The sequence below is a fragment of the Anticarsia gemmatalis genome, chromosome 8, assembly GCF_050436995.1.
Source record: "Anticarsia gemmatalis isolate Benzon Research Colony breed Stoneville strain chromosome 8, ilAntGemm2 primary, whole genome shotgun sequence".
Lineage (NCBI taxonomy): Eukaryota > Metazoa > Arthropoda > Insecta > Lepidoptera > Erebidae > Anticarsia > Anticarsia gemmatalis.
This window is the reverse complement of record NC_134752.1, coordinates 9,766,924-9,780,626: the sequence shown is the minus strand read 5'-3', so window position 1 is coordinate 9,780,626 and position 13,703 is coordinate 9,766,924. Positions and strand designations below refer to the sequence as shown.

At 34.5% G+C, this 13,703-nt stretch overlaps 3 protein-coding genes across 3 annotated transcripts; 2 read left to right on the top strand and 1 right to left on the bottom strand.

Moving 5' to 3' along the window:
* Positions 1-313: 313 nt before the first annotated feature.
* LOC142975023 (alpha-(1,3)-fucosyltransferase C-like) lies at positions 314-3,832 on the top strand. Its single transcript, XM_076117651.1, has 2 exons — positions 314-1,768; positions 1,986-3,832. The coding sequence occupies exons 1-2, from the start codon at positions 813-815 to the stop codon at positions 2,260-2,262; spliced, it is 1,233 nt and encodes a 410-aa protein (XP_075973766.1). The 5' UTR covers positions 314-812; the 3' UTR covers positions 2,263-3,832.
* A 50-nt stretch (positions 3,833-3,882) lies between these two features.
* Positions 3,883-6,619, top strand: LOC142975024 (alpha-(1,3)-fucosyltransferase C-like). Its single transcript, XM_076117652.1, has 3 exons — positions 3,883-4,090; positions 4,967-6,265; positions 6,345-6,619. Exons 2-3 carry the CDS (start codon positions 5,307-5,309, stop codon positions 6,610-6,612), a joined length of 1,227 nt encoding a protein of 408 aa, XP_075973767.1. The 5' UTR covers positions 3,883-4,090; positions 4,967-5,306; the 3' UTR covers positions 6,613-6,619.
* Positions 6,620-8,738: 2,119 nt separating this feature from the next.
* On the bottom strand, positions 8,739-12,446 carry LOC142974907 (alpha-(1,3)-fucosyltransferase C-like). The gene is made up of 4 exons (XM_076117477.1): positions 11,597-12,446; positions 11,089-11,354; positions 9,639-9,999; positions 8,739-9,024 (listed from the first exon to the last, which is right to left on the bottom strand). Exons 1-4 carry the CDS (start codon positions 12,433-12,435, stop codon positions 8,739-8,741), a joined length of 1,752 nt encoding a protein of 583 aa, XP_075973592.1. The 5' UTR covers positions 12,436-12,446.
* Positions 12,447-13,703: the final 1,257 nt, after the last annotated feature.

The following is a 13,703-nucleotide window of genomic DNA, read 5'->3' as shown; positions in this document are numbered from 1 at the left end:
TATAAAATATTTCGTTATAATTAAATTACATTGGTGTTTTTTCGGTGAAAAAGTAAATACACATCTGAGCATCCAAACATATATTTTTTGTCGTTATACTAAGTCTTACAGAACAATCCAGGCGACAGTACTATTACAATATGATGCACGACTTGCATTGATGTCGTTCAATGGCAAGGTCATCTATTCAAAACGTATACAACAAGACATAGAAACATATTTGTTTCGTGGTTAGTTATTTCTAAACAGCCAACAGCGCGTAAAATACAATCACGATAAAGTAGTATTACTCTATCGGCTGATAAACGGGCAGTATACCCTTCGTGTGGTTTAAACAATTTCAGCGGCTGCAAAACAGAATGGTCGCTATTCACGCTGGAACAACTAATACTTAAGTACCGTACTAATTTAATTATAGTTCAAAATAGTGTGGGACTCGGTGTGAAGTACTTGTCACCGTATTATGATAACTAACAAATTGAAATGAATACTTGTAAATATTGTAATCTCAATAACATGTGTTCTATATGATTCGTCCCGAACACTGTTTGGTATTTATCACGCCGTCGTCGCCGTAAAAGGCTGTTTTTTGTGTGGTTAGAACTTTTGTGATAAAAATGTCTGACTGTAATTATACGTATTTCAACAGTGAAATTAAGAGAGTTCTGTGACCACGAATATTATTCATAGTTATGCATTATTGTGAGTCCAGCGCAGGTGAGGCAACATTGGCAGTATGCAGTGACCGCCACGAAATGAGACCTAAGTTCTAAATATTATATACGTAGTTGTTGATTTGGTTATTCATCATCATGATTAATACAATAAGTGAAAACACGAAAAAAAAATCTCCCAAGTACTACATACTTCTGTGTACGATTGTGGCTTCCATTACAGTGCTTGCGATGTGGTCTGATGTCAATAATTACTACAGAACAATGGTCACTGCACCGAATCCTGACGAGCCTAGTAAAAATATTGAAGTAGTAAAGTTTACGCCAAATACAGATTTGAAGTACATACTAGTATGGACGGAACCTACTCGGGACCCGATTATGAATTTAGAAGTTGGAAGTAAAGCATTTAGAAAAAGAAACTGTGCCCATACAAAGTGCTACGTATCACCACACCAGAATATATTTAAAGATATAAGACAATTCGATGCTATTGTATTTCATGGTCCCGATCTCAATGTGAATAATCTACCGGAAGTTCGATCACCACATCAAAAATACATATTCGCTAGTATGGAATCCTCACATTATTATCCAGTCTGCAATAAAAGGTTTAATAACTATTTCAATTGGACTTGGACTTATAAAATGAATTCTGATGAGGAATACGGGTACATAAGTATTTGGGATGACAAATGTGTTATAATAGGTCCGAAAAAGGAAATGCATTGGAAAAAAGTAGAAGAAATGGATCCTATTGATGATGCATTGAAGAAAAAACTAAGTACAAAACGCCTTGCTGCGGCCTGGTTCGTATCTAATTGTCACACACCGAGCAAAAGAGAACGCGTAGTTCTTCAACTGCGAGCTGAGTTGAGCAAATATAATCTCGCAATAGATATATACGGGGGATGTGGAAAATACAAATGCCCTAGATCCAAAACTTCGGAGTGTTTGGAAATATTAGAGAGGGACTATTATTTCTACTTGTCGTTTGAGAACTCATTTAGCGAAGACTATGTGACGGAGAAGTTGCTTCATGCCTTGCAGCATTACACTGTACCTATTGTGTATGGTGGTGCAAATTATACTAGGTAACAACACTTAAGATACGAGCTGTAAAAATACGATCATGTTTTAATAACCATAATACTCTGTGACAAAAGTTTATTATAGTTATGCAATTTGATTAGCATTAGAATTGGTAACTAAGCGAGCTCTACAAAATATGAGCTCTTTGACTAGTTCAATAAATCCTGTATTGTTAGTCATGTTCACAATTACAACCCAAAACTTTTCATTTTTTTTCAGATTCATGCCGGACGGAATATATTTAGACGCGCGCAAATTATCAGTTGCTCAATTAGCGGAACAAATGGCACAGCTAATTAACGATAAAGAGAAATACTACAGTTATTTCAAGTGGCATAATCATTATTCTTATCATGACGTAATCAGCTCGCCTGAGTCCGATGCTTACTGTAAACTTTGTGCGATGATGAACGATGAACGGTTTGACAAACCAAGTACATACGAGGATTTTGTTAGTTGGTGGAGTCCTCCTAACAGGTGCTATCATAGACGTTAGTGGATGTACTCATTAAGTTGAGATTTACGAGATGATCGCGGAAGGCAGTGGTAGTGCTTTAAGTAATATTTTGTATTTTTTTATACTTTAAACGTAAGAGTTCAAGCTAGATGTCCTTGGGGTCTATTGTGCCAAGATGATGAGAAAGTAATCTCAAAACCCTGCATTACGAACACTTTATGGTTGGTTTGTTTGTATGTCGAATGAAATAAGTAACTTATTTGGAGATCATGGTTTTAGAGATAGATGTCCTGAATTAATAAATGAAGTATAATAATTAAACGTTGACGTTGATGTTGATTTCGTCAAGGTAACAATGATGCCGGAAAACCAAACTATCCTAGGCCTTTTTTGAGGATTTCATATTGAAACCAGCTCTCACATCTTAATACCACAAGGATTTGCCAACCTATATGTTATCTGTTGTTGTAATATTTACTTGGATTCTAAAGATTTTTTAAAACTGGATGTCTTAACTACACATCCAAAACTCTATGACGTAAATTACTGTGATGAAATAAAGATAAATATACATTTTTAAATAAACTGTTTGTTTAATTCTCGAAATTGTAATGAAATTTTAGATATAAATCGAATGATTGCGACGATAAAGATAATTTGTTTATGAATAACATGACTCTGCACTTTCTTGTATGTCTGTGTGTCTCGTATCGAATAAATTGGGAGCACTATCAATGTTCATGATTTATTGTATTACAAAAGCACCACAAAACTGTAGCCAGCTGCTAGCTTGATAAATAAGTTTACTCTACAACACAAGATTTTTCTTAGTAAAAAACTTAAAAACCACTAAGTTCGTCTTCACAGGTTCGTGATTTCAATCACGAGCCTCATGTTTAATCCCTCGATTCAAGATAATTGTTTTTTATTATTTTTCCAAGCTATATGATTTCCTAAAAAGGCGATTACTCTTTAAGGCACTTGTCCCACAGTCGAATCATACTCAAGTGCCTTAAAATCTTTAATAGCATACTTTTTAATTGTATCCATACAAATTGTTAGAAATAAATTGTAGGCGCTGTTAACGTTGGTTAGAGTTTGGATACAGTAGGGAACTAATGGCCCATGAAACGTGACGTCAGTGACATCGAGCAAAGTTGTGTGATGTTGCCAGACTTCGCACGCCATGGCAAGCTCCGCTCGTCACTACGGACATAATAAAATATGTACTTAGGAAGCGCCAAATCACTACCTTGCATTTGGTTGACATAATATATCACCGACACCAGTCATCAGACAATTGTTTCCAAAAGTATCGCAGGTTATAACAACTATCATAATAGCCCCCTTTTCACACAGACTCTTGCGCGCTATAAACAACAATCGCGCGTGAAAGCCGCGCTAATCTGTTAAGCCCTCGAAGAAAATCGCGAGCGAAAACCGCGCACTGCTTACCCGCTCGTAATCCTAAAAAGAATGCCCTCTATTGGTCTGCGTATGATATGCACGGTTCATTTAAATCATGAAATCTTAGTGAAATATCAATAAAGTCGTAACTATACCTTCTGTAATATCAGCTATTAAACGATCGCGACTAACGTTAACTAACGTTACAATACTTTACACCGGCTTATTAGCGATAAGAATTTTAAAAAATTACTTAATAATTTATGACATTTTGGCTAGAATGTTCTTGCTTAGTCTTAAGATTTACGACAAAATTCCCGACCTTAACCAAAGGTTGTATTTATGGCCAGTTTTACCAGTTCTAAATAAGTATTAGTTAGCCAATGGAATAATACGATTTTTTTATTAACACTGTATGCATAGGAAAGGTTATCATTAATCTGTGAAGCTATTTCTTAAAGTAAGCTTAAGTGTATTTTTTTAATTTTGTAAGCGTAATTTAAATATTTAATATCTGCGTGGTAAGTAGAAAGTCGAATTCTTAATTATGTTGACATGATGGAGTCTACACAGAAAAGTCGAAAACACACCAACACATAAAGTGTACCTTTAGGGATACAAATGTATGAAAAATGCTGTCAAAATTCCACCTAACAAGCTAGTCGATATTTACCCAGAACTGGTAATACTCAAATGGTTCAATTTACGAATTAGTCACAACATAACTAGATCTTAGTTTCCACGGGTTGCGTTTAAAACACTAGCACGAACACGTGTGTGTGATATAACCTTGCCCCACAAGCATTTGGCTGTTGGTAATATATTATTTTACACCTTAATATCTTAAATTGGATCTCAAAATACAATACTATATAATTTAAGTATGTTAAATTTTCCACTACTAGTTGCTGCCTAAAAACAAACAGCAACTAGTATTGGAAAATTTTAATACTAAAGCTAATCTCACCTTTATCACCTTTTAAAATGACAGTAAAATGTTCAATAATACCTTTTGTTATTCTAACCGTAATGTTTATCTATAATTGACAAGTGCCACTTATAGACGTGAATTCTAACTTAACTACTTAATAAAATAAAATAGTTTACCTACCTATTCTTTTAACTATTGGCCACAACATAATTATATTCAATTCCTGATGCAAAACTATGTCAAATCTGATATGTCCATAATTTTAAATTGATTAAATTTTAACGCTTTCGTATGTCTCCCACATTAATATAAATATAATAATATATTAATTAATCATACCTCCATTTTTTATTCCGAATAACAAATGAATACCAAGCACTTAATACTTTCGGTATGTGTCAACAGATTCAGAAGCACCCTGTACATATCAGTCGAAGAAATTTTTACATGGTGTAATACTAGAATCAGAATCCTGATATAAAAGTGTAAGTATAATTCGTTGTGGAACTAAAAGTGCAGTTTAAACCACAAACAAGTGCATTCAATAGAATCAATAGAGATTAGACATACTGATATGAGTTAGCGATTATTTGGTGTATGACAGCTGTTAATTGTATGTTAGTCACGACACATGTCATAAACAGATTGAGTTGCAAACTAAACGCTTTTACGCCAAGTCGCGTTCATATTTAATGTGTGTGCCGATTCTCATCATATGGACATATATTTACATACCTAAACAGACATGCGAGCATTGTTTACAAAAAAGGTGACATTCGTGATAATAGTTTTATTTGTGTTCGTTATTTTATACAACAAATTAGTGAAAACACCGCCTAAACAAATAATATATCGTCAAATAGATTCTAATGGTGTTAAGACACTTGTGAGTACCGAAGTGGTCAAAGATGTGAAAAACGAACAGAGTGATTTAAAATACATTTTACAATGGACTCCGAGGACCAGTGTGCCTTTTGCGTACATGGGTGTGGGACAACAAGGCTTTATTGAAAGAAAATGTCCTTTCACTAATTGTATAGTGACTGATAAAAGAACGTACTTAGATGACTTGACAAAGTTCGACGTAATAGCCTTCGCTGGACCTCAGGTGGTGCATCCGTTTTTTTATAATAAACATTTACCTGATAAGAGATCTCCGCATCAAAAATACGTATTCGCAAGTATCGAGTCGGCTGATAACTATCCTATCTGCTCAAACGTGTTTGATAATTACTTCAACTGGACTTGGACTTTTAGACTCGACTCTGAGGTACGATGGGGCTACATGACAATAAGAGATAGTAATAATTCAATAGTTGGACCGAAGAAAGATATGAATTGGATCAGATTAGAAGATATGGATCCTGTGAGCGAGGAGTTCAAAGAGCAACTTAGGTCAAAAACGAGAGCAGCGGCGTGGTTCGTGTCTAACTGTTATACTAAAAGTAAGAGAGAGTTGGTTATTCCAAAATTGCGGGAAGCATTGAAAAAATACGGTCTAGAAATCGACGTATACGGTAAATGTGGAAATCTCAAATGCTCTCGTGACAATGAGGAAGAATGTGACAAATTAATAAAGGAGGTGTATTATTTTTATTTGTCTTTTGAGAATTCATTCAGTGAAGATTACGTGACGGAGAAGTTGTTACACGCAGTTGAGAATGATGCTATCCCTATTGTGTATGGAGGAGCCGACTATACTAGGTAAATATACATTTTTAGTTCATACAAGACTCATAGTTAAATGCGCAATTACTTAATATGGTTTTATATCTAATTCCAGGTTCCTGCCAAATGGGACGTATCTCAATGCAAGGGAGCTAAGCATGGAGGAGTTAGCGAAGAAAATGAATGAGCTTATCAAAGATCCTGAGAAATATGCCGAGTATTTTAAATGGAAAAATCATTATAGTTATTACAGGAAGCATGTGAGTGTTGAAACCGATCCTTACTGTTTGTTCTGCACTACACTGAACGATGAAGAAATGGTGAAAAAGACAACAATTTATAAAGATTTTCGTAAATGGTGGGACCCTCCGAATCGATGTTAGTTCAGAACAATAGTGTTTTATGTAATATTAATAAAATCTTTTTATGAATCAAATCTTAATGTTATGTCTTTATTCATTTGTGTGACCTATTGTATTCAAATTGGTTAGGTATTCGTTCAGTCTATTTAAAGGTCTGTAAATAATAAGATTTTAGGTTTATATGCGTATAAGACCATTTCATACACATGTATTTTTTGTGTCTATGAAAATACAAGTTAGTGTCTACGTACATACATTCATAATGAAGGTGTAATAAAATTGTGCAGTCATACTTTAAAGATCGTAATTACGTTTGGTCAATGTTATTTCAAAAAGTGCTATAAAACCGTTATTAATGATTATTGTAGTCACGAAAAGTGGTAAATTAATTGCCATATTGCGATTAATTTCTACTTTGATGCGTTTGAAGACATCAAATATACACCTAAGTATAAAATATAAACATGTCACTACAACATAAAATGATGGACTGATTCTAGCAATCAATTATGATTTAAAGGGTAACCAAAGAAGAGAAAAATAATAATGTGTCTCATATTTTGAAAAGGAAATTGTAGCTCTAATCAATTTATGTGAAATAAAAAGTTGGTTGAGTCAGTTCATAGGAAAAAAAAGTGGTTCTATGGATATAGTAGGCATTTCTATGGGATTTATATTTAAACCTTATAATGTATATGATCTGGTTATGAAGTAACCATCTTACACAAACTCGAGGTAAAACCCAATTGCTGTGGATTAAACGAAAGCGGCTAATTACTCTGCAATAGTCATAATCCATTGTGTCTCTCATAAAGTCATAACTCAATTCTAAGTAAGCCTTTGATTGCGTTATAATCTGTATTGTGTATCTTTGTTACACATTGCTGAATATGACTATCATATAACGCCTGCTATACCCGAAGGTGTAGGCAGAGGTGTATGAAATAATAATGCCAGGGATGCGTTAGGGGCAAATGTCAGGCGACACACACGCCTTTGCCGAATTTGATTATATTTTTTCGTCAGGCATTACTGCATGTCCCACCCCAGGGACTAACTGGCTGATAAACAACACACGGCCGAAACTGCTGAGAGTCGAAAGTAAAAAATTAGCAGAAGAAGAAGATTCCTTAGGAAGTTAGGAAAAATTTAAGAGATTTTCGAAAATTCCGCCCCGAAGGGGGTGTAATACCACATGGGGAGAGCCGCGGACGGAAAGCTAGTATTTCATACAGGGGTTGTGTTGACTACACTATGTACCTTAACTTCTACGCCATTACTACCTACCGACCTATAAATATGTATTCAATGTATCAATTCACAAACTCAATGCAGCTGGACAGTTAGAGTGTACTCGAAAGATAGCACGTTGAGTGGTCTATGAGGCATAACTATTAACCTAGATAACTAATCGTGTTGATATTGCATAGGTTTATCTACTACATATTGCTTTGAAGCATGTACTATTGTGGCTTCTATACGTACAGTACTTATTGCAAATAAGACTCAAGTGTGGGTACTGATTAGACGACATATATGTAGAACACAGAAATTGCTTTTTTTTTTATGTATGGTAACTATACTCGGGGCATTATAAACGTGCGAATACCATCATAATCAAAAGTATTATACGAATACGAGAGCAGTAGAACAGTTCCATAAGAAAAGCAACTATGAGCAAGGTGTATAAAAATAACTTAATAATATGATCAAGTTCAAATGATTAATGGCCCAAATAAATAAATAATTATTTTTGGACAATGCAGACACGGTCATCTGATTGCAAACTAAGCAGACCTTGTACTATGGTAACCAGACAAGTAAATGAATGATAATAAATATAAGATAATTTCTCGCATATTTTACATTAAACAGCGAGAATAGGCCACGTTTCACGGCTTATGGATAAGTGTCTGATAAACTATAATATACAAAATGACAGCAAAACGCATGAAAAGAATGTCAATATGTCATCTGATAAGCAAATATCAAAACTTGTAATAGAGATAAAACAGGTCATAAGTATTCATTATTCTTATTTTTCGTGGTGGGATACCTAGTTATATCTGGATATCTATATGTCCAAACTTCTCATTGATACTTTACATATAAAATAAATAAACATAAACAGGGTAAAGACATTTTATTCATTTGGTTCTGAGGTTAAAACATCTGTTAGGTGGACTCCACCAGGGAACAAAATTATTGAATACAGTTGTCCTTTTGAACTGTTGTTCATCATTGATGAGTGCACATAATTTACAATAAGCATCAGATTCTGGTGAGTCTATTACGTCGTGGTATGAATAGTGGTTGTGCCATTTGAAGTAGCTGTAGTATTTATTTTTATTTTCCATCAAATCCATCATACGTTTCACCAGTTGTCTAATGGACATTTTGCGCGCGTTGAGGTATATACCATCCGGCATGAACCTGTAAGCAAGTTGAGTTCAGAGTAAAGTAAATTATTTCAATTTCTTACTAGGTAACATGAAGAAAGAAAACTTTGTGCTTGTAAAATATTTTTATATCAGAGTAAAACATGTAGTTTAGAGAACAGGTTTTTACTACTTCAGTACAGTTCTTCTTGTCTATGCAATGATAATACAGAGTAAGCATTGGTAGATAGCAGCAGCATTAAACCCCTAGATAATGTATTGATTAGTTTATCAAAGGCAAATCGGCAGGTATTTTGACGTATTTTCCGTAATTTTATGTACCAAGTCATAAGAGCCTAAAGGTGTAATCATTTGTAATATTACCTGGTATAGTTGGCACCTCCGTAGACGATAGGGACCGTGTAGTGCTGTAAGGCATGGAGCAATTTTTCAGTTACGTAGTCTTTATTTATAGAATTTTCGAATGACAAATAAAAATAATAGTCTCTTTCTAAAACTTGCAAGCAATTCCACATTTTGACTCGTGGACATCTCATTTTTCCGCAGTATCCGTATGTATGGAGTGTCAGATTATGTCTGTACAATTCTATAGCAAGTCTATGGGCAACAGATTCTCTTTGACTCGGCGTCCTACAGTTAGAAACAAACCAAGCAGCTGCATATCGTTTGGTACTCAACTTCTTTTTAAGTGTATCATCTATAGGTTTCATATCTTGAACTTTCTTCCAGTGCATTATTTCTTTAGGACCTATTATTACACAGTTATGATCCCAAATACTTATGTAGCCGTACTCTTGGTCAGAATTCAATTTGTACGTCCAGGTCCAATTGAAATAGTCATTGAACTTTTGGTGGCAGACGGGATAGTAGCCTGGAGGCTCCATACTAGCAAACACGTACTTTTGACGAGGTGACCTATTGCTTGGTAAATCTGATATGTTTTTAATGAGATCAGGACCATGGAATACAATTACATCGAACTTAGTAATATCTTTGAAGAAATTCCTATCTGGGGATACAAAGCAATTGGTTTTAGTACACTTTCTTTTTAAAAAAGTAGTTTGCTCAGTTTCTAAATTCATTATTGGATCCTGGCGAGGATTTGTCCAGACTAATATGTATTTCATTGAAGGAGATTTTATTAGGTCTGCTTGAATCTCTGTTGACACGGTATCCTGTTCATATATTCTTGCTTGGTGATATGTTCTGATATGGGATACAACTATCATTCCGACCACAGTCATTACCATGACAAATGCCAACATGTAATACTTGATTGATTTCCTCTTCATACTTAAAGGCATTGTTTCAAATAATCCGAGTAACTAACTTTGTATTATAATAATATTCTTTCCAGGAAAACGAATTTCATTTAATTTACTTGATGATGTTTCTTCACATGTGATTTTGTATTAATATAACATCATATCTAACAGAATTATGTCTACAACCCTGTTATTTAATCGTCGCAAACACATACTTGGACATACTATTACAAAATATTTACAAAAATAATTGTGGATTTTTGTAAAGCATCAATACATGTCAATCGAAGTGACAGGAAAATTTGAGAGTCAAAGAGATCTAAGAATAAAAACTAAGTACTCCGTAGTGTGCAAGTTCAACCAAAGAGGACCACTTCCTTCTATGTTGTATTAGCTGTGTCGAAGTGATTAGTAGGACTTTTAAGTGAATTCCGTCTGTTCTGGAAATCTCACATGGCTATCCGATCTGATTTCGAACTAAACAATTACATTTATTTATTGTACGATATTTACCCGTTATCAATGCATATGCCTTGATTTACCTAATGAAAGTACTCTAACCATGACTGGACCACCTGTAAGTATTATTTTTTAGATCGATTTTATTCGAGTTCGTTATGCTATTATGATTATTAACACAATGACTTTCTTTTTAAAATTTGGAGTTTTGATAGCATCCAGTATTTGTATTAATGTCTTCGAGATTTGGGTACAGCGTTTGTGCTTAAAGAAAAATAATAGTTTATAAAAATATATTTTATTATCAGATCATAGAAATCATATTTTTTATTTGCTACACAATAATTATGAATTCTCATTATTCTAGTTATGACCGCAATAAAATGGTGGATTCCACCAATGAATAAAATTCATGATATAACTTGGTGTATCGAATCGTTTCTTATTATTGACTAATGCACAAAACTCACAGTAAGGATCAGACAGACTGGAGTCTTTTGGCTCATGGTAAGAATAATATTTGTGCCATTTGAAGTATTCGTAGTACTTCTCTTTATCATCAATGAGTTCTGACATCTTTTTTGCTAAATCGGCCATTGTTGTACCGCGTACGTTTAGGTATATTCCATCGGGCATGAACCTGTAAAGAGAATAATACGTTAAGAGTACTGATAGAAATCATTTGAAAAGTAACACGAAGATTACTAGCAGTGGCAACCTTTTGCTTTGGGACTATGTTAGTTGTTGTGCTTTACAGATAAAAATAAAAAAAACAGAACGTTGGTGTAACTCTACTAACATTGCATGTGTTCCCATAGGGCCTAAAAACTCTCCAACCTGGAATTTAAGATCAGATAATATGAAATTCAATTAGTAACCTACTTAGAATAGTTAGCGCCACCGAAGACAATAGGCACAGAGTAGTGTTGTAAGGCATGAAGCAACTTCTCCGTCACGTAGTCCTCACTGAAGGAGTTCTCAAATGACAAGTAAAAATAGTAGTCCCTCTCTAACATTTCCAGACATTTAGACATTTTGGATCTGGGGCACTGTTTGGTTCCACATTTTCCGTAGATGTCTATATTTAGTCCATATTTCAACAATTCTGCGTTGAGTGTATAAGCAACTTCTTTTCTTTTGCTTGGCGTATTACAATGAGAAACAAACCAAGCAGCGGCATATTTTTTTGTACTCAATTTTTTTTTCAACGCGACGTCTATTGGTTCCATGTCTTCAACTTTCTTCCATCGCATCACATATTGTGGGCCAATGATTGTACCTTTATGGTCCCAAATACTAATGTAACCGAATCTTGCGGTAGACCTGAATTTATAAGTCCAAGACCAATTAAAAAAGCAATTGTACCTTGTATTGCAATTAGAAAAGAGCCCAGATGATTCCATGCTCGCAAATACATATTTCTGATGAGGTGATCGGAATTCTGGAAGTTCTGTTGTTGCATTCAGTTCAGGGCCATGAAAAATAATGACATCGAATTCTGTTACATCATCGAGATAGTCTCTATTTGTAGTTACAAAACAATTTTTATAACGGCACTTTCTTTTCTCAAATACTGATGTCCCATTTGCTAATTCTTCGATCGGCTCTCGATCAGGAGCTGTCCACAACAATATGTACTTGATTTTGGTGGTCTGCATTGACTTCATTTTATATATTTCATATCTTGTTTGGTCTGATAAATGTCGTTTGGTTTTCATCATTTTATGATATGTATTAAGACCAGTAAGGCTCGGATAAATAAACAACAAAAAAGTTACAACAGAAAATGCGAAAGTACACATTAATACGTAGAACATAAATAAAAAGTTTCTGGTACTTGCAGACATAGTATTGAGTATGGAAATCTTCTAGCTAGTACAAATATATCTTTAATACTTTCCTTCTTCTGATTCTAACCAACAATACTGCTATGTACAATAAAACTTTCTAAGCTGAACTGAACAGAACTGAACAATCTACGGGTTAACGACCTTCCCAATAAGTTACTAAGTAACAAATGTCAGACTATGCGTATTGACGAATTTAAACCTACGCTCAATGCCTACACTGTATTAGATAATTATTACATATAATTGTGACAATAAATTATTGTTTGTGCGAAGCATGTATTGTTATAATTCAAAATACATTATTGTTGATACTCTGGGACTTCCGTGTCTTACAAATTAACATTTTAAAACAAACAATATGTAAGAGGATATCGAAAAAAAAAATGTTGCTATTGGTTTGAAGTCGGCTTGCGTTTGGGCAGTACAATCCATGCCAGGTGTAACGTCTTTCATCCGAAATTTGCGTTGCTCATTAAAACTTTGCTCTGTTTATTATCCGCTGTATATGTTACTGTAAAAGCCCGGACTGTGGTAAATCCTAAGATTTTCCGGTATATCCTAAGATTTACCAACTCTCAATGGTAAAAGTCCGAACAACCCTTTTATTTCGAACTTTTACCCCTATTCACTTGGTAAATCTTAGGATATACCTCAAGGGCAGGTAAATGTAGGTAATATAAAATAATTTTATAGTTATAAAGAAGGAGTTTTGGGCAAACCGACAAGGGTAGGTTAGGTTAGAAGGCTGAGGTGGGAGCGAGCGAAGCGAAGCTCCCACCTCAGCCTTCGTGGTTATTTTTTTTTAAACCACCCAGAAGGAGGAGCCCCGCGAAGCGGGGCTCCGGCGACATCTTCAAACTCTCATTATAACTATATTACGGCATATAATTATATCCCTAGCAATATCATTATATTGCGGCTCAAACACATGATAATCAACTTTTACCGTGTCGTTATGTAAATCCTAAGATTTGCCAATTAAATGGTGGTAAAAGTTCGAAATAAAAGAACGTTCGGACTTTTACCATTGAGAGTTGGTAAATCTTAGGTTTTACCGGAAAATCTTAGGATATACCACAGTTCGGGCTTTTACAGTAACATATATATTCGAGAACAAGTGGTATGTAAGTGTATTTTAT